Below are 23,909 nucleotides of genomic sequence, written 5' to 3' on the forward strand. Positions count from 1 at the left end.
GTTGTTGTTGTTTGACTTGCATCCCACTGGGATTTTTTTGCACACAGCGTTGGTGTACGGTGCTTTTTTCAGGAATATTTTGCTGTTTTTTTCATGGATTTTCTGTTTGCACAGTCACATAGTCACTTTAAGATGTTTTTCTTGTTCGTGTTTGTGTATATGTTTGTTGTGGTTGCACCCGATTCAAGAGCCGAATGGCTCACAGGGCTATACCAACATAAATCAACAAACAACTCAACAACAACTGAGTCACTGGATTACAAGCAATCGGCACTACCACCCAGCATCCATCATTACCATTGGTGTAACTCCCAAGATATCAAACCAACACCAGCTCTTTAAAGTGTTTTTAATTTCACTTCAAAATACAGTACAGTATTACAAAAAGTAGAAGGTACTTCCTGAGTGCTTATTTAGCAAGTGAAGATAATAACATTTATAATCTTGGCGAAAGAGCTGTGGCGGAAAGCACGATTGTTAACAGGGGTTGACAGAATTCCACATCTAACACCAATGCTGGAATTATCCAAATATGCACATAAACATTGGAAGTATAATAAATATTAACTAAAGGCTATGTAAAATACTGTAAATTTTTATTGAAGATGCCACGTTATTTAAAATATTTGCGTCCTTGCATTTTCTATTGGTCGTGTTTGCACAGCTCTCAAGCACACAGAGGCCCATTCCAGTTTGCTGCCCAGTGTGTTCAAATATCTCCCATTGCGCAGCTTAATGCAGATTTTCTTTTACTTAAGAAACAGTGCCAAAGTTTACTTTGTGTAGCCTGTATGACAACTGCTTTGTTCAAAGGTACAAAAATGTCGATCGGCTATCAGTTGTATTGTAAAGCTGTCCCAAAATCCTGGCCATAAAGACAAGCATTGAAGCTTAACATCAGTATCATATTGCTGTAAACGCCTTTGGAAAACGTGTTTTATTTTACAAACCCCAAAAATAAACTGTGCTCCTTTGCATACCATTTTACAAAAGATTTTATTTAACCTGGTTAGTCTGAACATTTTGCCCACACAGCTGCCCGAGTGGTTAACCAATGAGACAGTGCTTAACTCAACTGTCCTATCGCCGGGTGCGTTTGTGGGGTAAGGCGTCCTGTGAGGCAGCAGTGAGACCAAGCGCGGCAGCTCGTTCAAAGAAATATGCCTGTAGCCTCTCACCAGCCTTGGCCTCGTTGGTGTGCTGAGGATTGTAGTCAAAACAGTTCCGAAATAGGAGATCCACGTCTGACAAAAAGTCAGCTGTTGGTGACAAAAAATAGAAAGCCTCATCAGCTTTCAGATCATCAAAGGCAACGGTTTTCTTCTATCATTATACTTCACGGAAATTATGTTGAATTGCATGGATTTTATTTATTTATTTTGTATGTTGTGAAGCTGTTTTTGTCAAACTTACCAGAGGAGGCGTATTCCCAGCTGTTCAGCTTCTCACGTATCACATTCAAAGCAATGGGCTTTTTAACGATGTCATAATAATCTGGCACCTGTTTGAAAGTAAACATTTTACAACAGTACATTTTACAACAGCATGTTCACATCAAATATTGAATATTGCAATAAAAATGCTGTTGTGCGCAACTGTTGCTATGGTAGAAATAATCAATATGAAGCATGTTTGTGCTATGTATTTCCAGCTTTGACAGCACAACTCCAATTATAGTAACAATAGTTCACTTGTAATGCGCACAGTATTCACTCACACTTCATAAATATTCAGAGGCGTGAGGCACCACAGGCAAGCAGAAAAAGGCAGCCAGGTAGCTAGCCGGCATCCAATTACTCCCCAAACTCTGTGATCACATATATAAGGTGTTATCGGTCAATTGATCAGTGTTTATATGTGGGAAGAAACCAGAGCACCCGGATAAAACCCTCTTGTGCGAGGGGGAAAAATCTATCTCATACAGATGGAACAGATGGAGATCAGTTCACACTTGCTGTACGACCATCTCCTAGCAAGCAAGATTAAGTCATCCTCGATGCCCACAAGGTAGTTTCACGACATGTGTGTGATCCACCAACCCTTGCCTCCACAGTACAGGATTATAGGCGTGCGCCACCTTCGCCCAGAAAGCGGGGTCGGACACATGGGCACCAACGGGTGTCATTTTTAGCTCCATTGTTTTTATTTTTGGACTTGAAACATTGCTCTTGGCCAAGTGGCATTACCTGACTGCGCTGGACCAGCTTGAGGAAGGGCCAGCTGTCAATGTGTCGGATCAGTTCTATCACCAGCTGCTCGCACGCTGTTAGCTCGTGCGTTCCCGAGTGCCGGCTTGAGCTTCGTCGGCTCGTAGATGCCTCACCACTGCCTTCTGCTGATAACACAAGAGCACAATTACACGGTGACGTGAAGATATACTCACTGGGATGTGTTGACTTCTGTAACACATTTCAATTGCAAGCTGTGGTAGTTCTATCAAAGTCTGAACAATAATTATCATTTTTTATCATAAGAACTCTACACATGTGCAGCCCTTTAGTCAGTCCAGTGCTGGATGGCCTCCCCACACCACGTGGGTCATTGGTGTTATTTGACCATACTATTAGCATAATAATAAGTCCGATATATAACATGCACAAAATGTGTGCGAGTCACTAACAAAAGTCAGAGGCCCGTCAGTGTGGATTGGTGAAAGTGGGGAGCATAAACATGCCAGCGTAGCACAGTATAACAAAGGATGTCGCTGGACTACCCTCTGCTGTCCACAACATAGCTCTGCAGCCACACACAACATCCGATATGCATAGTGGTCGACCATTCAAGTGTTATCCGGGCTCAGCCCTGCTTAGCTTCAGGAGATGTGACAAAATAAGATGGATTCCATGTGTGTTGGTCATAGACAAAACCCTGCAAGGGTCGCGGGAATTATGTTTAACAGTGAATGGTCTACCCTACCGGCGTCGCTGATACGTTTGCTTGCTCGGCGTCCAGTTTCAGATGTCCCTGGGGAGGTCTCTGAGCCACCTATGCGAACATTGGGGGGCCGCCCTCGGCTGCGTGTTGGTCCAGACACTTCCGCAGGTGAAGCTCCATTGCTGGCTGACCCGTTAGAGCGTGGTCGTGACGATGAACCTGGGCTTTTTTTGCGACCCTCCGACGCGGCCTTCTGCTTAGCTCCACCCTTATCCAACGAGGCTAGGCTCTTCCCCGAGCCTGGGCTCTGCTTAGGAGTGCTTTTACCCGAACCTGGCAATGACTTTGGATCATTCTTGCTTGCAGAAGAGGATTGCTTGGGTCCGTTTGGTCGAGTACGTGAAGAAGCATCATTGGGAGTTTGTCTGGATTCCTGTTCAAAGTAGTTTTTACCCTGGCTGGCCACTTTACCTCGAAGCTTTACAGGCAATTTAACTCGCCCTCTCTGTGAAGACCTGTGAGACAGACCAAGTAAACATGCATAATTTTTAATACATAGCTTAACAGAACAACACTTGATCAAATTGATTTTATATACAAAATTTGTGAGAATGCATATTAAATAAAATATACCAATAAACATTGACAGATGAGCTAAAATATGTGCGAAGATGGAGGTTTTGTAATGTTCAAAGGTGAAATCAACCTATCATGGAGATCATACATTTCTACACTTGACTTACCACAAGTAAGTAATTCACAGATCATTCATCAGTTGCTTTAAATAGGGAGAAATTCATCAAGATAATTTACATCAGGGTAAAATTAGCGTAATAGTTACCTCGCCTCTTCCTCCAATTCTTCTTCCTCATCATCCACCTCGTCCTCTGAAGTATCATCCGGTTCATCTTCTTCTTGGCTCTCATCAGATTCGTCACTGTTACCATTATTCTCTTTTTCCTCCTCTTCCTCCTCCTCCTCTTCTTCCCCCTCCTCCTCTTCCTCCTCCTCTTCCTCCTCATCTTCCTCCTCATCTTCACTCTCCACATATGATGATCGTTTTCGTTCTGCTGGCCGATGCTTCCTGTTCTTGGGCCGGCAGTTCGGGCAGAACCAGTCTCCCTGTGGAATTGTCTGAAAGTAACAGCGACACACAACCAATGATAAAATAACTTTCATGACCCACACAGCATGGGGAGGGCTCTAAGCCAGCAGAGAATTGAAAAAAGTGCTGTACGTGTACAATGGCTGCTAAGCCTGAATAACTCTCATTTCTTTAATATAGCACATAAAACATAAGGGCATAACATTAACTATTTATATACTGAGCATACTAACAGCATTCATTTCCAAGGAAGAAACGATTGGCACCTACTTGTCATGGAAACTGCTGCTCGCGCAGCCCTTCCCCCCGCCCACTCACTCTGGAGTATTCCCATTCCCATCTCTGCCCCAGCCCCTCTCTCTCCCCCTGTCTCGCGCAGCCCTTCCCCCCGCCCACTCACTCTGGAGTATTCCCATTCCCATCTCTGCCCCAGCCCCTCTCTCTCCCCCTGTCTCTCGCGCAGCCCTTCCCCCCGCCCACTCACTCTGGAGTATTCCCATTCCCATCTCTGCCCCAGCCCCTCTCTCTCCCCCTGTCTCTCGCGCAGCCCTTCCCCCCGCCCACGCACTCTGGAGTATTCCCATTCCCATCTCTGCCCCAGCCCCTCTCTCTCCCCCTGTCTCTCGCGCAGCCCTTCCCCCCGCCCACTCACTCTGGAGTATTCCCATTCCCATCTCTGCCCCAGCCCCTCTCTCTCCCCCTGTCTCTCGCGCAGCCCTTCCCCCCGCCCACTCACTCTGGAGTATTCCCATTCCCATCTCTGCCCCAACCCCTCTCTCTCCCCCTGTCTCTCGCGCAGCCCCTTCCCCCCGCCCACTCACTCTGGAGTATTCCCATTCCCATCTCTGCCCCAGCCCCTCTCTCTCCCCCTGTCTCTCGCGCAGCCCTTCCCCCCGCCCACTCACTCTGGAGTATTCCCATTCCCATCTCTGCCCCAGCCCCTCTCTCTCCCCCTGTCTCTCGCGCAGCCCCTTCCCCCCGCCCACTCACTCTGGAGTATTCCCATTCCCATCTCTGCCCCAGCCCCTCTCTCTCCCCCTGTCTCTCGCGCAGCCCTTCCCCCCGCCCACGCACTCTGGAGTATTCCCATTCCCATCTCTGCCCCAGCCCCTCTCTCTCCCCCTGTCTCTCGCGCAGCCCTTTCCCCCCGCCCACTCACTCTGGAGCCCTTATAAGCAGCTGCATTTTTGGAAGCTTGCCCCCTCTTTTCTCTCCACCTGATGAAGGCCGCTTGTGTTGCGATCGAAACATCGTGGGTCTTTTGCTGTTCATTTTGATTTTTGTTTTCGATCTACGTGACTTTACCGAAAGAACCAAGAATATGCAAACTGCATTGATGCAAATGAGACCATCTCAGAAACGTTTCCTGCATTTTACCTTCAAACCAAACGATGTAAATAAAAAAAAGGATTCCAAGACAACTCGGTACGAACGCCGTACCTTGACCGGTGGCCGTAGACAGTAAGTGTGGTGCCCTCTGTCACAGCCGTCACACAGGAGCATGCACTCTGCGTCCCTCTTGCGCCGGCAGATGCGGCAGCGCGTGTTGAGCACGGAGCGCGCCCACACCACGCTGCCCTCCAGCGTGGCGAGGTGCACAAACACCTGAGACATGCTGGTGCACACCATCAGCGACTCCTCCCAGCGCTCCAACAGCGTCCGATTTGCCCGAATTCCGCCACCTTCGCTGCTCTCCACTGCTGCACATAGCAAAAGGCAGATCCTTGGTTATGCATACCTTCACATGGGGGGTGGAAAAGCTATGGGGCCCGTGACTTAATTTCATATGGCCCGTGGACACTCGAGGCCTAGCAATTTAGCATGGCCCGCAAAAAGCGTTTGAACATCACCGCAGGCATCTCAGCCCCACTAATCGGGTACGAGAGAAAATATTTAGACCTGGCATTATTGTGTTTATATTAGCAAGCTCAGCCACTTGTGTCACTGCAAGGGCCAATTGCAGCCACAGAAGTGATCAAGATGACTTTATGTGTGGTTGCCTGCCCAAGGCATTTGAAAGTCCAATTTGGCCGACAAAGACAAAAATTCTATTCTCCTACTTTTAAAGAATAAAAACTAATGCAGTCCAAAAAGTAAAATAAAGCCATAATTTCGTGCTCTAACCATCTTTATCATTGCAAATTCTGTTTTATTACAAGTATTTCTTCTTCTCATTGCTTTTTATCGCGTCTGATCTTCCATGTTTCTTGGCTTCCTCTACATCTACTGTTTAAGGACCAACACCCTTCACACGCATGTGCATTGATAACATCTGGAGTGACTCATATGCTAATTCTACACACGTCCATGTGTGTGTGTGTGTTTGTACGCATGTCAAACGTCGTACCAAGAGGCTCCTTAAGGAAGCGGCGGCCCAAGCCCTGCTCGATCTGCAGCAAGGCCATGGCCAGGTGACGAACTGGGAGGTTGGTTGCTTGGGGGGTCCCGGTACCCAAACTCCCCCCACTTCGCCCCTCCAACTTGACATCCGAAAGTCTGCAAGGCAAACACTTGATTGTAAATTACATTGCACCATCGCAGATGCATGTTTAAAAACGCGCACATACAAAATACAGCTACCTGTCCTTAGCGGAGGGCTTTTCTGGAGGTGTGCCTGTTTCCATGGCCTGTGCTGGGCCATCCTGCTCCGACTTGAGCTGTCCACTTTCCCGGAGCTTGCTGATCTTGAGGTTGCGCTCTCCCTGAGGTCCCCACACCAGCTCGTCACACATGGGGTCGTAGTGGCTGTTTTGCAAGGCTGTACGCCAGGCAAGCCGGTCTGCCACCTGCAGGCAGAATAGTGGAATGTTTTGGAAGAAGTAACGTGGAACATCACGAGCATGTACTGAAAAAGCTCCAACTTCAGCTTCTGATTGAAGCAAAAGAAGCCCCCAAAGTCTTTTGGCAAGCTGTGTATTGTTAAGTAATATGACAGTTTATTTTATACGCATAATCTTTTATGAAAATCTCATTGAGGTTATATTGTTATATTGTGAAATGTTGTTGCTTCTCCAGAGGACATCATGACTGTCAAAACAAGGCACCTGAATGCCTCCAAGAGTTCCTTGCCAGATGCGGTCCTCCATGTCTAAAAGGAGGTCCTTCAAGCGTCCTTCCAGCTGCACTTCAGCGCTTGAAGGTGGCCCCTGACTGGACACTTTATCGTCATCATTCTCCACAGGCTCTCGTTCTAGGTCGAACAATTAAAAGGCAAAATTAAAACATTATTAGTTAAGTTTGATGTTTCAAGTGAAATGGATGTAGCAGTTTGTTACCTCTCTGAAAACTACAGGATAAGACACCTGGTCATAGTTTCCAAGTTATTCTGACATGATTGTCTTGAATGCAGGATTCTCACAGTAAGCTCACAATCCCCCTCTCTGGTGAGATGAAATGTGATGCAGGGCACTCTTGCGTTGCCGAGGCATTTGAGCACCCTATAAATGCACACCTTTATCCTTTACTTAGATATTGTACGTGTACACGCACAACCCTTCTCTCAATCCACAGATGATTGAGGACCTTCCCCACATGTGCATCGTGATGGTAATCGACCGTATTTCCCATGCTGGTCAGTGCAGGTTAACGAATGTAGGGAACATAGGTATTGGGAGCATATAAATAGTGAACAAATCGATTTTGCTGCATTTCCGTTTGCTGGTCACCACATAACACATCCCTGTAGCTGCTTGTGACAACTTGGTATGTGTGGTGGCCGCCTATCCAAGCACTATCCTGGATCAACCCCCGCTTGGCTACCGAGATCTGACGAGATCCAGCACATTGCGGGTGATTTGACAAGAGGCAGTCAGATACAATGACTTGCATGCTACTTCCATACCTGAGAGGTGAATGAGCTCAGTCTGTGCCAGCTGCAGGCTCTGGACGATCCGCTCCCGCTCCAGGATCAGGGCCTCACGGAGACTGCTCTCCCGTAACCCACGCAAGTTCAGGCTCTCCAAGAGCTCATCTAGTTGCTCAGGGCGATGGAAATAAAACCATCGGTTTGGGCGTTTCACCTCACAGCCCTCCTCAATCCTCATGTCACCACTTCCAGCAAGCTGTCCAGGCAGGGCAACACAGAAGATATCGGTGAACACCAAAGTCACATGCTTTTAATAATTCCTCTGGATTGGAATTAAATTTTACTTTAATACTCAATAAAATATGACACAATGCACTCTTAATATTAGAGGTGTAACAACGGATCAGTTACTCAATTCTGAAGGTCACAATAATCCAGTATGTGTACATGTACCATATCTGAATTTTGGTATAAAACTATGTGGTCTAACCCAAAACCAAATATTGACCATTGTAACGCCAACAAAAACCTTAGTTTTAAGTTAAGCTCACAATACATGCAGTGAACTGCGTGGGAAAGAATTTAAATTTTCCGATTTATGTTGTATGCTTTACGACTGACACTTGCAGCCACAAGTGGACGTTGCAATTCAACACAATGGTAAATAATCCATTCTTGAAACAAAATTATGGCCCTGAAACATCACCATCCATACTCACCAGATCATTAAACTTATACTTCATAACTTCACGCCATTTTATTTGTTTTGTTTCAAAATTCAATCTTATCACCATCACATCATCACTGCACACACGAGAAGCAGTTGCTTTACATACCAGAGGTTCCAACTTGTGTGGGCTTGCCTTGCTGCCAGCCTCCATGCTCGTGGCCTCGTCTGGTGCCCCAGGATCTCCCCTTACAGAGGGTGGATGCAGCATGTCCTCTGTTAGCCCATGGTAGTCCTCCTCCACAAAGAGCCCCGGTATGGTGTTAAAAAGCCAGTAGCGACGGTAAAATCGGTCGCGCCCCAGCGGCGCCACATTCGTACGAGCCACTGCAGAGAGGATTCTTTCAACAAGCTCCTTCTCGCGAAGCGCCTGGATGTCCGCTTCCGAGATCTCTGCGCTGTTGTCATCTTTTCCCGACTTCTTTCCCTGCTTGCCTGCCAATGCGCCACAAGAATCGCAGCACTCGGCAATTATTAAATGCTTTGAGTAAACACCCTCAATCCAAGAGAACCTGCAAGAGGTGAGCATGAAAATGTTGTGCAATCAAAGTTTATTCACAATGCATCAATGTTGAAACCCGTGAGCGTTATCTTACCTTTGCAAAAACGTGACTATTATGAGCAAATATTTGCACGAAAAGAAAAAAACCTTTCACGTGTCACTACTGTTAAATCTGTCATGCCCTTGGAGTGTGCTGTGCTTTATATGTTTACGAAAGTATTGCTTTAGAAAAGAAAACTTGTCGTGAAAAAACTGTAGCGTGTACAAGTACATGCCTTTTGTAATCCCACAGCTGGATGAAAGTTTCTCCACTCCGTGTTTGATCAGTGCTGGTTGGTGAAGGTGGGGAGCATAATACAGTACAACAGCGTATTTTGCTGCACTGCCCTTTGCTGCTCACAACCTATCAACGGAGCAGCCTATAAGTAGTGTGTAGTCAGACAAAACATTATCTAAATACACACGTTAAACACATGATTGTAACTGTTAAGAACAGTTAAGTCAGAATGGGCAGGACATGTTTCTCGGAGGGGCAGTGGTCGAGCATAACGAAGGAGTGGCAGCCAAGAGTGTGAATGTGCCCGAGAGGACGTCCACGGTGGAGACGGTGCTAGTTGGGTCCTTACGTCACATGACTGTAAGAGATGGCAATGGTTTGGTGAGACCTCCATCCATTTGTGATATAAATCATAGCTGATGATTATGATAATCTACGTAATAAGCTGAAGAATGTGCCCCCTTTACCTGACTTATTACGCTCGCTGTTCTTGGGCCGACCTCTGCGTGGCTTGCTGGAACCTGCCGCTTGCTCGTCCTGGGCTGAGCCCCTGGCCGCACCATCAAGCCCCTCCGTGCTCGTGTCCATTCCAGAGTCGTCACTACGCAGTCATAACAGCGCTTCTTCTATCAACAACCGACTGTGCATAAATATCACCTTCAAACTTAATAAAAATATACGAAGCCTGTCAAAAGGAGAGGCAGTTACAAGGTTGAGAGGGTTGACAAATGCTGATGGAAGAGCCAATGGGGGGCAAATTGGCCAACAAAACTGTTACCCATTCCTGATGAAAGAAAAAAAACTGTCAGTCAAAATAATATTTAAAAATTTTCCACAATATTTCTACCCACACGTGATTTTTGTAGGTTTTTTTTTAAAAATATATTATCAGCTGCTAAAAATGCACAAATTCACATACCCATCGACGCCATTTTTGAGCGGTTCCTCCACAGGATTGCCCTGGATGAGCTTGCGTTCCTGCTCTTTAATTTTCTCCTCCTTGACCCTTCTGAGCCTATTTGACCGTCCAGCAACACAGGGAAAGTGTTAGGTGTCACGTCAAGATATAAACGTCATTCTAGGCAGACAATTAAACATGTAAACAAAAGTACAAGTTTGCCAAATAACAATTGACAATATGTTTACAAGTCAGAATGTTAGGTTAAGGAATGTTAAAGCAAAGTAAACGAAGTTAAAAAGTGCAGGACACAATGAGAACAATTAACTAGAGATCGACAAAATAAACTGCAGTTTGGATACCGAGAGAAGGGGGGGGGGATAAAAAAAGCAGAGTACGATGAAGGAAGAGTTGGAGAGACAAAATCGAAGCATTTTGGGGACACTACTGTACTGGTACAACCTTGGAAAGAAAAGCGTGGAAGAGAAAGTGGGAGGCCTTTAGCCCAGCAGTCAGAAGTACAGGCGGACGACGACAACAACAACAACAACATGGCAGCCACACAATGAGTCTCCCCCTCACCTAGCGGCAGCCTCTTCGCGCTCACGCCGCAGCTTGGCATTTTTGAGTTCGCGGAAGTCCTGCCGCGCCTGCTTGAGCACATCGAAGTTGTCGTCGATGTAGTCGCGCGTCGTCACCAGTGTCAGCAGCTCCACACTCAATGCTTTCACAATCATCAACTTCTCCGCTAAACACACAAGACGCCAGCAAACAAACGCAACGAGAAGTTGCAATTACACAAGCCATTATTTCGGGTCATTTATCATGTAAAAAAGGGCACAATTACTTTTTTGGATATGCACGACACACAGATAATACTAAAAAAAATAATGACACTGAAAGTGAGGGACGTTCAATCGCTGCTCAGTGTCTATGTTGGCAGAGCTTGTGCTTACCTGGGGTGAGATCGTACGCTGAGACATTTGCCAGCCGCTTGAGGAGGCCGGGCTGGCTGAGCCGTAACTCCACACAGGGCCCATCCATGGTGTCAAAGCCACCACGCTGCTGATATCGGTACTTGGAGTTGGCAGGCATTACATCAGAGCCGGCCATGAGCACATGCAGGCGCAGGATTTCTGAGACCGAGCAGCTGTCCATGTCCAGTTTGCGGAGGGAACGACCTACACAAAGTGCGCACACCAGGGACATGTAACACACCCACTTTGCCATCTCGAAAGGGTTTCAGAGTCATCTTGCCTGAAGAAAACGTTTCCTGTTATGCTGCAGATAATATATATCATAAGTAGCACAAATTCACTCATGGTGTTTATGTGTTTTACAATCCCATCACAGGTCAGGATTTTCTACCATACCCTGGTGCAGCTGTGGCCAAGCTGCAGCCATCGCAGCCACAGCGCCGATGGCAGCCTTGGTGTTGTCCTGCTCCTCTTCAAGGGCCTCAGACAGCCCAGTCACTGCAGCCCATAGATGAGGCAATCATCAGCTTCACTGCTTGCATTTTGTAACCATTTTGGGCATTTTATAAACAGAACCATGAACATGCTTTTGTTTTTATGTGAATTTTACATTTTTTACCAAAAAAGTAAAACTTCACTTGGTAAAGATACCTGTTGGAAGTTTTAAATTAAGACCCATTACACTTAAATGCTATAAATTAACTATACAGACTTAATAATAATAATAGGGTTTTTCCGCTTTTTACTGGCAACAAAACTGAAACCTTTTTACAAGGATTCATGTCTGCATTAACCACAATACCTGCAGTCAAAATGCAAACAAAAAACATACTATGATAATATATGATGCATTGTCATTGAAACTGATTGGTACACACCAAGGGACGGCTTTCTTTTGAGCCTCGACCCAATTGGTGCTCGACCAGATGATGCCTTTTGACGCCTTTTGGCGTCATCTGGTCGAGCACCAATTGGGTCCAGGCTCAAAAGAAAGCCGTCCCTTGGTGTGGACCAATCAGTTTCAAGGACAATGCATCATATATTATCATAGTTTGTTTGTTTGCATTTTGACTGCAGGTATTGTGGTTAATGCAGACATTAATCCTTGTAAAAAGGTTTCAGTTTTGTTGCCAGAAAAAAAGGGGAAAAACTCTATTATTACATTTTGGTACTGGCAAAGGAGGTCTAATGATATACAGACTTACACAGATGCTCTTTATTTATAGTGTCTTTTAATTGGAAAAAATTGGTTTAAATAGGTATAGCCAATGTAAACTAAAAAAATCCCATGTGCGGAGATCACAATTCGAAAAATTTAAAGATAAACGATATTAAATTGTACATTCAATACGAAGTGATATATATATTCTTGGTTCTTTCGGTAAAGTCACGCTGAAGGGAAACAATAAAATAATTAAATATATTAAACACTAAAATTCTCACGACGTTTCGACTGCAACGCAAGCAGTCATCATCAGGTGTGAAAACCAACGGCAAGAACATTTGAAATGTTGTGTTGCAGTCGAAACGTCGTGAGAATTTTATTGTCTTATATATATTTTATTACTTTATTGTTTCCCTTCAACGTGACTTTACCGAAAGAACCAAGAATATGAATCACTGCAGTCACGAAAGCTTTAAATCAGAAGTGATATATGTTTAACTTCATCATCAGCCAGTAAATTCTAAGTATGCCTGGTAATACACAACTAATACCCTCAAGCAGCTTGCTGGAAATCGACTCAAATGGAGCTGAACTCTATTTTGCTGGTGTGATAAATTCTTCATACTTTTTGCATCAGCATCCGTAGGTTGTTCCCGCACGCCATCTTCCTCCTCAGCAGTCATTGTTTGGAAGATGGCAGAGAGGAAGAAGAAGAGTAACTCGCAGAGCGGGCCCTCGGGGTCATGGCCCACCATGGCCTCCTCCACCATGTCTACAACCACATCACAACACACCTTCAAATGTCCGCTCACACAAATATACCAATACAGTAAAACATAGGATTGCGAGTAACTTGGTCTATGAGTGTTTTGCAAGACGGGCAAAATGTTTAAATATTAATTTGATAAACGAGCGAGGTCTTGCAATACGAGTAGTACGTATACGCTTTGTACTGCCGAGCGTCACGTGATCACAACTGATATACGAGTGCTTTGATATACGAGTGCTTTGGATTACAAACACGTTTCCGGAACGAATTATGCTCGCAATCCAAGTTATTACTGTATCGTAAATACCAAAGAATATTACAATTTTTATTATTATTTATACCGAACCTTCAATTCAGAAAATCTTGAGGTGCCAGAACAAAGGGTATTTAAGATAACAAAAGAAGCACATTGTAAGAAAAGGCTGTGGACTAAATAACGTGGAAAAACAAGGCAGCATCTACATTCTCACAGACACTCACGATTGTATAAACGTACATCACGGCTGATAACAAAAATGGCTCAGAACTGCACGATTAGAATTTTTTTTGTTCACAAGCCTCATTTTAATGATGAATGGTTTAACAAACTATTATCACCGCGAGTGTTTGAAAAAAAATTACCGAGCGTGATGCCATTCGGAAATTCATCCTTGAGGTCAAAGAAATCCCCAAATGCATGTAGGAACTCTAGCAGCATGAGGGCGTCGCCAAACAGCTCCGGAGGCAATCGTGTCCGCACTGCAAGGGGCTCAGGCAGAGCCTGAGAACGCAGAGGGCAAGGGAGTTCAGGGGAGATGCACACCCACATCATGAGCATATTTACCCAATATTGACATTGTGTGTGAATAAGGGCATTGGCAAAATCATCAGAAAATTCCAAACGAATTCTCGTACTCACCTTCAAGTCTTCACATTCCATGTCATCTCGCAGTCGATTCCACTCCTTGATGTACTCGGCATATTTACGCTTCTCTTCACGCAATTTTTCACGCTCCTGGCAAACCGTGCGAGATGCCAAAAGACTTGTGTAACCAGACATTCCACTTCGACTTTTTTTTATCGAGATTTGCTAAACTGTATTATTACTCACATGGAGATGTGCAGGAGTTATTTGCGTTAGTAATTTTCCGATAAGCTTCCTATTCTTCCATGTGGTTATTATTTTACTATGATATTCCTTTTACTGGCAAAAGGTCCGCTTAATAAAAATCTGTTCAAGACACCATTCAATTTTAATTATGACAATGGCACAAATATATGACTAAAATCTGCAGAACCACATTTTACAAAGGGTAATTGTTTGATTTAGTCATTAAAAAACAGAGTATGTATAAACCAGGGCAATTTATGAAGGTCAATCAGAATCAACATTCTTAAATAAAGCAGAAAACAATAAGAGTTTATTTGGAATATTTTATTTGAAAATAAAAAGCCAAATGCCACTGTTTCTTAAGAATAAAGTTATAAAGTGGTACCTAGTACTCACGATGACAGATCATCAACAAAGACCTGACAAAGAAAATTAAGCAAAAACTGAAAACTATACAAATATCAAGGAGCGATGTGTACATACAAATAAAAATAGAAACAGAAAAAGGAACAGGTGAATTAGGGAACCCAAATCAGAGACATTGTTTCCTGTAAGGATAAGCAGGTGGGGCCTTGCACTGAACACGTCACTAAAATGGATGATGGCTAATGGTGGATGATTGTAACAAAATGGCAGTCAAAGGACAGAAAGCAGCTTATAAAATTGACGAGTACAGAGATGACGTGATGACATCAGTTCATGTGTCATCAATGAACTGTGAAAAATGCAGATGGTGTGGAGAGGCCTTCGAACAATAAATAGCTGATTTTTATAAAGGGCGAAGAAAAACACAATATTAGAACACAAAGTAATTTATAGTGGGGGATTGAATTCGAAACCTTTTCTTTTATTTCCTTGAGCCGCTCTTTCTCCTTGAGTTTTTCCTGCCTTTGCGTCATCCTGGACTCCAGCAGGTTCCTCCGGAGCTGCTGCTCCCGGGCATAAGCGCTCTCCTCATTCTGCCGGAGACCCGGAGCTTTGTTTTCTTTGGCATGGGCGGCTGCTGCACAACAGCAGACATTACATAATCCACAATTAACTTTCTATCAAATGCGTTTATGGCCATGTCATTACACTTCCAGATCTTGAGTGTTAACTGATATTTCTCCCAAGACAGTATTTGGAATGGAATGATGTGGAAATGTATCTATGACAATCAATTGGGACCCAAACAATACTGTAGGTGCATCACTTGCCCAATAAAAATATTTCTGAGTGACTTGTATGAAAATATTTTGGTGATAAGAAATGTTTTATTCATGCCCACAACGATACAGTTCAGATGGTCAAAATAAGTGTACAATATAGAAATAAAAATACTGTACAATTGACAAAACCAGTGCTCGGACCAATTACAAAAACTAAGTATAGATGGGAGTCTACAGAAAGATAGCACAAAAGAGGGGACAACGTGGCAAAGAAATCATGACACATACATATAGTACAGGAGAACCTTGAATATCGCAGGTTTGTTTGCAGTTTTGACCTATCGCGGGCAACCTCTCAGTATACCAATTTTGCTATCGCGGGGATTAGTTTTGGCCTTTCGCAGATATACTGGACACGGAAGCTGATACCGTGGTGTGGGGCGGGCAAGGAACGCAAGGCAAGTCAGTCCACACCTCGACCTTTGCCGTATACGCATCTCGCGGACAAACAAAAAGACAAAGATCTCCCATGTAGCCTTAACAGACTTGGTGAAAGTGCTGTTAGCGAGCACCTATGAAGGTCGGCACAGCACGAGGGGGTGGGTTGCCAGCACCACACCTGGCTGCCTTTGTCTCCCGGGTGGCAATGTTTACACATCGCATCAGGTACTCATTTGAGGCCGAGTTAACGTAAGGGAAAGCCCATAACCAGTTAAGATTGTCATCACTAGTGTTGGTTGTGATTGGGAATCGAACTCGGGTAGCCGGGTTCGTGGCAGAGCGCAAACCGTCGCGGACAAACACACGCGCTTTAGATCATCGGTAAGTACAGTATTTATTCAGCATTTAAACTATTTATTGTCTAGGAATGTTTTTGTATGGGGTTTTTACGTGTGAATTTAAATTATTTATTTAGTTAATTTGGCATACAGTATAGTCCTTATTTCAATTGCGATGTGTCTTTTCGGTTATTTAGGTTAGGTTTGAGTATCGCAGTTTTGGCTTTCGCGACACTTTCCAAGAACGTAACCCATGCCCCCCCCCCGTGATATTCAGGGGTCTTCTGTACAATAAATCCCCATTTAACACTCGTCCACACAGCACATTTTCCCTTAAACGCTGTTTTTGTTATATAGAACGCTTTTCACTTAACGTGTACCATGCCCGCTTTAACACGAGTCTAGCGCATGACAGACGACTTTTCTGACTGGCGTGGGTCTAGGCAGCATTGATCGGTTATGCTATGTAGAACTTCTTTCACACCATACTTAGTCAACCGTGCTCATCAGAGATGCGGATGCAAAGAGCCGGTACTGTACTAATGCGTGCTGTGATACACGGCAGGTCTTTCTCTTCCTCAGTCTTTGCTCCAGCATCTTTGTGTGCATTGTGTTATCTGACTTCCATATCTTTTTCACTCCCCATATCTCTCTCACGCACTTTATATTTAAATAAAGGACTGTCACACATAGCATATGTACGGCACTGTCAAAAAATTACAGGCTGGAACGGCACCCCCACCTTTACCATTATTCCCGATGGGAAAATTACTCCCGTTTAACGAGGATTGGCTTTACACAGCGAGGACTTGCTGTATACAAAAGACAAAAATAGTACAGCACACCCTTAATGCGTTCCTGGAGAACGGCATGAATATAAAATCTACGACTTTTATTACTCAAAGCTTATGAGGAAAATAGGGTGGGGGGGAATAAGCATATATTATAATTTATATTTAAACATAACCGTATAAATTGTATGCAAATACAGCAAAAGCTCTTGTTATCCGGGGACCATGGGGAAAGGAGGGTGCCGGTTAATAAAATATGCCCGGTGATCTGAGTTATACTTTTGGCTCACCAAATTTTCAAAGTACATACAACTTTTCAAGAAAGAAACGAGGTCTACATTTTAACTATGATATACCTAATATAATCACCCAGGAATGTCCTTAACGCTCGTGACGTCACTCCACATCGACCATCCCCCCCTCATTAATATTCATAAGCAGGTGACGTCTTCCAAATGTACACCCCCCCTCATTCATAATCATGAGCTGGTGACGTCACTCAATATAGAGTACTCCCCCCCACTAATAATCATGAGCAAGTGACGTCCCTCCACATCGAACAGCCCCCCTCATTACTAATGAGCGGGTGATGGCACTCCGCATGGAGAACCCCCCCTCATTAATAATAATTAGCGGGTGACGTCACTCCACATGGGGGGGCGAGGCGCCTCCTCCCCCCTCCTCAGCGCCAACTTATAACCTTCACTACAAAGGCAGAACCCTCACGTCACGCGATCTCCATAACGCTATTGAGACATCAGAGTAAAAAGGACGTCATGATGAATAAGGGATTGTAACCTTAAAATGAAATAGGTCTGTGTCACCGCTCCCTTAAAAATTGCACACGAATCGATGCAATGAATATCACGTCGCGGTCTGCTTTTCGCTTGCAAGTTTCAGATATACTGCAATACACCCGTCCTTGGACGAGCAAAAGGCTCGTAATAAATAATATACAATTTGACAAAGGTCCTCACCAGTCAATTGTATATCATTCTACATTAATTGCAGAAACGCAGTAGGGCTATTTAAACTACTGTATACAGCAGCACAGAATTCTGCTAGCGCCACCATTCGTTAGCGTCCTGAAGCTCCCATAAACAACAGATCTATGAAAAGTGCACGGCAAGATGCCAGGTGGCTGTCGGAATTTTTCCGGACAAGTGAAGGAAAATTTGTATCACTGTCTATGACAAATGTTAGTTAATAGAGCATTCCGGATGGTAAAGTGCCAGATAACAGAGCTTTTGCTGTATTAAAGAATACATTGTATAGTATTTGTGTTATTAAACTTACCTTTCACAATGAACATATCAATGAATAAATAAATTCACCTTTTACGGTATTATTTGAACTCACCTTTAATAGCACTTAATTTTCGTTTAGGGGTCATGGTTCGTGGTAAGTGCGTAGTTCCAAAAAATGTAGGTAATAGACTCGCGTGTAAAACAGTGCGACAAAGGCAGACTGAGAGGCAGAGCACCACGTGGGCAACGTTCGCACACTCACCATGCACGCCGTTGCCATGTGTCAATACAGTACTTGTCGGATAGTAGTGTGCTAGGGCCGCGGATATTTAAAACACTACCCCGCGAATTTTAATAGCACTACGATAAATCTGTTGCGATTACGCAATGCCGCATTTGTAAAACCCGCGAATAATCAGGGTTTACTGTGCAGACAAAACACAAAATACAGTATAAAGAGTGCTAAGACAGGACAAAATATGAGGCATTAAAAGACAGTACAAACGCCGTGATTAATGTACAAAAGACAGTACGAAAAAAGCCTAAATTATTACATTCTATTCGAGTAGGCTAAATAAAAAATGAGTTTCATTTGCAGTGATGTCATTTTCTATCTCACCTGCTCTTCTCATTGCTTCTTTCTTCTCTCTCAATTTCTCCATTTCTCGCTCGGCTTTGTTGCTGTGATGCTGGGAACCATCTCTGTCCATGTCACCAGCAGCCTGAGAAACAGTTCGTATTGTATACAATCAGCTACACTAAAATGTAATGTTCATAAGCAGTCCATGAAAATCATCAGTAATTATTGTTCTTTGAAGTTTATATGGGTTTTACTGTGTCAGAAGAGTTAAGTGAACTTGCACATTGGCACAAATTCATAATTCATCAATGTTAAATAGTAATCTTGAACTTTGCTGTAACCTCTCACCATTGGCACTTGACTCTTAGCACGCACACGGCGTGACACAGAGTTGCTGTTAAACATGGGAGCTCCATCGGGAAACACTGCCCGGAAGTTGAACTCATTCAGCTTGTATTTGGCCACTGTGCTGGCCTGCAAAGGTAATGCATTATGGTTAATATGGTTCCAGCAGCTTCACCAACATACCATTTAAATGTAAGTAAGCATGCAGGTACAATTCATGACCGTAATTTTCAACATTCTAAGATTATTCTAAATTAACCTAGAATTGGGAAATTACTTAAATATAATTGAAATAACATACTGTACATACCTTTACTTTAATGACTCCATTTAAAACTTCTGTGTTCTGCTTCAAGAACATTTTAACTTTTTCCCTTGTGAAAAATCCTTTCCGGCGACTAATGGAAACACAAACAATAAACATTATTTTTTTGATTTAAAGCTTTTGTGACTGCAGGGATTCATATTCTTGGTTCTTTCGGTAAAGTCACGTTCTATATTTTTTATTATTTTATTGTTTCTCTTCGACGTGACTTTACCGAAAGAACCAAGAATAATAAACATTATTAGGTACAAACTCCAAGTAAAAAAAAGTTTAGTTTTATTACTATAAAAAAACAGTACGTAAAATATGTACACTTACCCAATTACACTAGCCTCAATAATAAATGGCTGCCTTGATTCCATCTTGAGCAACTTTACTTTGTATCGATATAGCGCAGGGTTTCGGACTCTGTGGGTTATTTTGGGAAGAGCAAAAAAATAAGCAAGTCAAAAAACTTAAATGACAACTGCAACGCCACGGATGCATGAGCAATGTGACTCACATGAGTAATTTGAATGAGAAATAAATATCTTTAATTTTATTTGTTATAAATATGGTCCAGAAAAGTAATTCTTACAGGCCTGATCCACTGTCATCTTTATCTTCTTCTCCATCACTGTCGCTGATCACAATCACGTCAGCCTTTGCAGCATGCCCATTGGCCCTGCCGTTTTCCATTGGAGGCGATACCACTGCCATCACGCAGCAACTTTGTCTGTTAGGTTCACACGAACGCACAAATGTTGAAATCAACACTCTGTAAATGCATATACAAGCCAAACTGTATCGTCTCTACTGTGCGAAAGAAGTTCAACATACATACAGTAGAACCAGAGTAATACATACAATAACCATATTCTCCAGATTATAAGATACACTCTATCCCCCCTACATTTGAAAGCAAACGTTAAGGGTATGTTTTTTATTATCTAGTAAGGCGTGACCAGATTTGCATAAATGTATTGACATTGGTCATTTGTAGAGCACCTGGCTATATGGAGCATATTATAATCCGGAGAATATGGTAAATAAACTGATGCTTTGGTTCATTAACTTTCCAGAACAATGTTGTCCAGAATAATTTGTTTAAGCACCATGTAAACCAGGGGTGGCAAAGCGTCTAGAACCTAACAGCTTACTTACCTACATTTTCACGTGACCGCGAGCCACCAGACACGCGTGCGGTGGTCACATAGGGTCCGGTTAGTGCTCACTGGTTGGCTGTGAGGAAATATATCTGCAAGAGCACCTCGGGAGCACTCATGTCTGGATCCAGTGCCGAGGGTGAGTGCCCTGGGTCGCTCTCACTTCCACAGACTTTTCCTCTTTTAAATAAAGTTCTTTGGACAAGTTACAAATTTGTTGCGTCTCTATCGTGCCGCGCTTTAACTTCCCGGGGGGCACATTCGGCTCACGAGCCGCGGTTTGACCACCCGCGGTGCAAATTCTCGCACAGCATACCTTGCACCGCTGGCATGGACCACCTCCACTTGCTCGCCGATTAAAAAGCGGTCTTTGAAGAAGGCGTACACATCCTCGCACAGATCCTGGAAGCGTGTGCGGGTTGTGCAAGCGGCCAGGTAGAGCAGCGGCGAAAGCAGCACTGGTGGCAGCTTCTGGAGAGAGACACGAGCTCTTTCCTCTGAATCGAGAGCCTCCTGGTAGGTGAAGCCAGACTTGCCCGTCACCGCACAGCTCCACACCAGGCTATTGCACAGGATGGTGCGCTCAAAAAACTCACTGAGAGCGAGAGAGAGAGCGATAAGATAATGGGGAGAAAAGTATAATTCATTAGCTAGTCAGTGTTGAAGCACTTACAGGCACGTTGGCATGGATAAACAATAAACACTGGGGCTTTATATCAGTTGGAGCTGTCTGGGGGCTGAGCTCTGGAAAATATTTTATTGGATTGGGTACCCCCGGAAAATATTCCAAGAAATTAGGCTCTGGTTAAATAACATAACCAGTTGCAAGGATAGGTATGGCATGGAACGCGCATGGTAACGTTTTCAAGCATTTCAGTTATGTAACATTGGCTAACATAAAAAAGGTATGTAAGTACTTAATATCCATATTACTTCCAAAGCGGACATTCTTTTTCAGTGCACAATGGCTCATTATTAGGCCTCGAGTTTCGCACTAAGTCGCACACCGAGTTTAATAGGGGGGGGGCGCACATGTGGAACACTTGATGAACTGCGGACACCAGATATCGCCCAAAGTCAATGTGGCTTGGCTGTGGAGGCCACAACCCCTGCTGACACACACGTGTCGCTCTCGTTGGCGATATGAGAGTCCAGCTCCAACTCTAACCCCCTCACCAGGAACCAGAACCTGGGTATGGTTGCCACCTGTCCGGCTTTCCCACGATCGTCCTCTTATTGAGCCATCTGTCCTAGGAAATACGTACTATACGTCGTTATGTCAGTTACATGACGTTACCCCCTCGTACTCCCCCATACGTTCCGATTATTTGTACCAAAGGAGGTAGCAATTTTAATCCTGACATCGACCAACCCAACATTTGAAACATCAGGGCGTTCGCCTCCTGGGCAAGGGAGATCTCCAAGGGCTTTGGTATCTGTCCACAGAACCACACGGAGCCATCCCCGATTGCCAACCATGTGCTTGGCCGGTGGCGTGAGTGGCACGGATAATGGGCAGGAGACAGCATCAGGAGCACAAGGAGTGTGGCTGGTTTTGTTTGTGCCGCGGTCTGCGTGGGGAGCCATGAAAGATGGCGAATCGCGTCTCATGGCAGCGACAATTAATGAGATGAATGACCCGGCCCTCTCCTCCAGCCGAGGCTTTGAGCCCCTTTCACAATGCGCTCCCGACGACAAGCCAGGCCCGAGGAGAGTTTACTGCTCCTCCTTTTCCCCCCGCCCTCTCACGCGCGATACCGAAACAAAAAAAAGTACAATGTGTCCTTCCTGGTCCGCCACGAGGCCTTGGGCTCAATCATCAAAATCGCCATCATCATTATTATTATCGCCGACACCACCGCTACGACCAATACTCATCATCATCATCACAACCATGGCCGCCATCATAATCAATCATCGTGATCACCACCTACCGCCCAACATCATCATCATCAGCCGCACCACCACCTCGTCCATCTCGGGACTGGCGAGATGACAGCGCCGACAAAACAACAATAACAAAAAAAAAAACCTCGTCACCAATTCACCCAAACGAGGCCTACAATACAAAACACCTCTTTCTTCCGTGCGCTTCTCCCACCCCCCCGCTTTTTACTCGCGGTACTTACTCGTAGTCTCTGAACGCCTCGTTGGTGACCTTGCAGAGGAAGAGTCCCTCGTCGGGGCTCAGGTCAGCCGGCGGGGCCTGCCGCTGGAACGGCTTGCGGTGCAGCAGCGGCATCGCAGAAGCGGGCCCGGCGGTGTTCTTCTCCCCCCCCCGAGTCTCTGTCTCTCTCTCTGTCGCTCTCTCTCGTCGCCCACCGACCCAAGACCGACCGAGCCTCCTCCCCCCGCCCGGGCGTCTCTACCACCCTCCTCTTCTTCCTCCTCTTCCTCCTCGTCAGGCCCTTTCCCTCCGGTCCTCTTCCAAGTCCTTTCCGCCCCTTCTCTCCGTCGCGTGCGAAGCGTTCTCTCTTCCTTTGCACCCCCACCCCAGCCGCACACACGAACACGAACACCCCAAGCCACCACCGACCAACCTAAAACACAACTTATCTTGCTCTCCCTTCACCTGCCCGCAGCTTCTTTGAGCGCCTCCTCGCTCTAACCCCGCAACCGGCCAAAGATGGAATAAAAAGCAGCAGCCAAGCGGGCGCCGTTCGATGGATTTGGAGGGAAAGGCCTACTACTCGTACTCCTCCTCCTCCTCCTTCTCCGCCTCCTCCTCCTCCTGCTGCTGCTGCTGCAGCTCCGCCTGTTCCTGGTCGGCGGCGGCGGCCTCCTCCTCCCCCCCCCCACCAGCCCCACACCAAGCCCCGGGGAACCACGCGGTGGCGGGGACAATGAACCGCCTCCTCTGGCGATTGCGACGACGGATGGTCACGACGCTTGGTTAGATGTTATCAGATAGATATTAGATGTTATCAGATATTAGATGGAGGAAGAAGAAAAAAATGACGAGCTAATAAATTGTGCTCGACCCGCCAATTCTGTGATGTTGATGGACGCACGCGCGACACTCGCAATCGAATGGTTTGAACGATCTCCGCGGGCCACCCCCGAGGTTTATTCCACACAGCAAACAAAAAAAAACCAGCAAAAGATGAGGCAACTTTTATTGTCTCAACCAAGGGAGTTGCTGTGGAGGTCCAACCGCAGATGCGGGCTGTGTGGCCTCTCCTCTTGCTGGCCGCCTACCCGGGGCCTCGCACTCAAACCCAGTTAGCCTCTAAACCTCTTCCTCCCCGTGCCTATCCTGTGTGTGTGTCGTCGTTGTTGTTGAACAGTGAGAGAGAAAATAAAAACGAGAATACACGGGGGTGAGGTGTAGGGGGGGGCACAGGAGGGAGGAGATGAAGG

General features: G+C 45.1%; 1 protein-coding gene across 3 annotated transcripts; it reads right to left on the reverse strand.

The window, feature by feature from the left end:
* Positions 1–335: 335 nt before the first annotated feature.
* BAZ1A (bromodomain adjacent to zinc finger domain 1A) lies at positions 336–23,909 on the reverse strand. 3 transcript variants are annotated; one of them, XM_032947966.2, is made up of 27 exons: positions 22,679–23,909; positions 20,866–21,144; positions 19,982–20,119; positions 19,723–19,812; positions 19,390–19,477; positions 19,083–19,208; positions 18,774–18,876; positions 15,029–15,189; positions 13,998–14,093; positions 13,721–13,859; positions 12,956–13,102; positions 11,562–11,663; positions 11,145–11,369; positions 10,771–10,936; positions 10,210–10,305; positions 9,758–9,891; positions 8,621–8,946; positions 7,821–8,040; positions 7,024–7,169; positions 6,560–6,765; positions 6,327–6,475; positions 5,420–5,679; positions 3,716–4,008; positions 2,917–3,389; positions 2,187–2,335; positions 1,414–1,501; positions 336–1,259 (listed from the first exon to the last, which is right to left on the reverse strand). In XM_032947966.2, exons 1-27 carry the CDS (start codon positions 22,789–22,791, stop codon positions 1,081–1,083), a joined length of 4,692 nt encoding a protein of 1,563 aa, XP_032803857.2. In that variant the 5' UTR covers positions 22,792–23,909; the 3' UTR covers positions 336–1,080. The 3 variants fall into 3 exon arrangements, with proteins under 3 accessions (XP_032803857.2, XP_032803856.2, XP_032803855.2); XM_032947965.2 differs by having other exon boundaries at positions 2,187–2,332; positions 15,029–15,192; XM_032947964.2 differs by having other exon boundaries at positions 15,029–15,192; positions 22,679–23,908.

Source organism: Petromyzon marinus, chromosome 6, assembly GCF_048934315.1.
Source record: "Petromyzon marinus isolate PM22_M1 ecotype Great Lakes invasive population chromosome 6, UKy_Petmar_22M1.pri1.0, whole genome shotgun sequence".
Classification (NCBI taxonomy): domain Eukaryota; kingdom Metazoa; phylum Chordata; class Hyperoartia; order Petromyzontiformes; family Petromyzontidae; genus Petromyzon; species Petromyzon marinus.

Bases quoted from the DNA above. Each gene is read 5' to 3' on its own strand.
- BAZ1A (XM_032947964.2), bottom strand. From the start codon at position 22,791: ATGCCGCTGCTGCACCGCAAGCCGTTCCAGCGGCAGGCCCCGCCGGCT. The intron at 19,478-19,722 runs GTAAGTGTACAT...TGTTTCCATTAG, and splicing joins ATTGAGGCTAGTGTAATTGG to TCGCCGGAAAGGATTTTTCA. The intron at 8,947-9,757 runs GTAAAGGGGGCA...GCGCATTGGCAG, and splicing joins CAGCGAGCGTAATAAGTCAG to GCAAGCAGGGAAAGAAGTCG.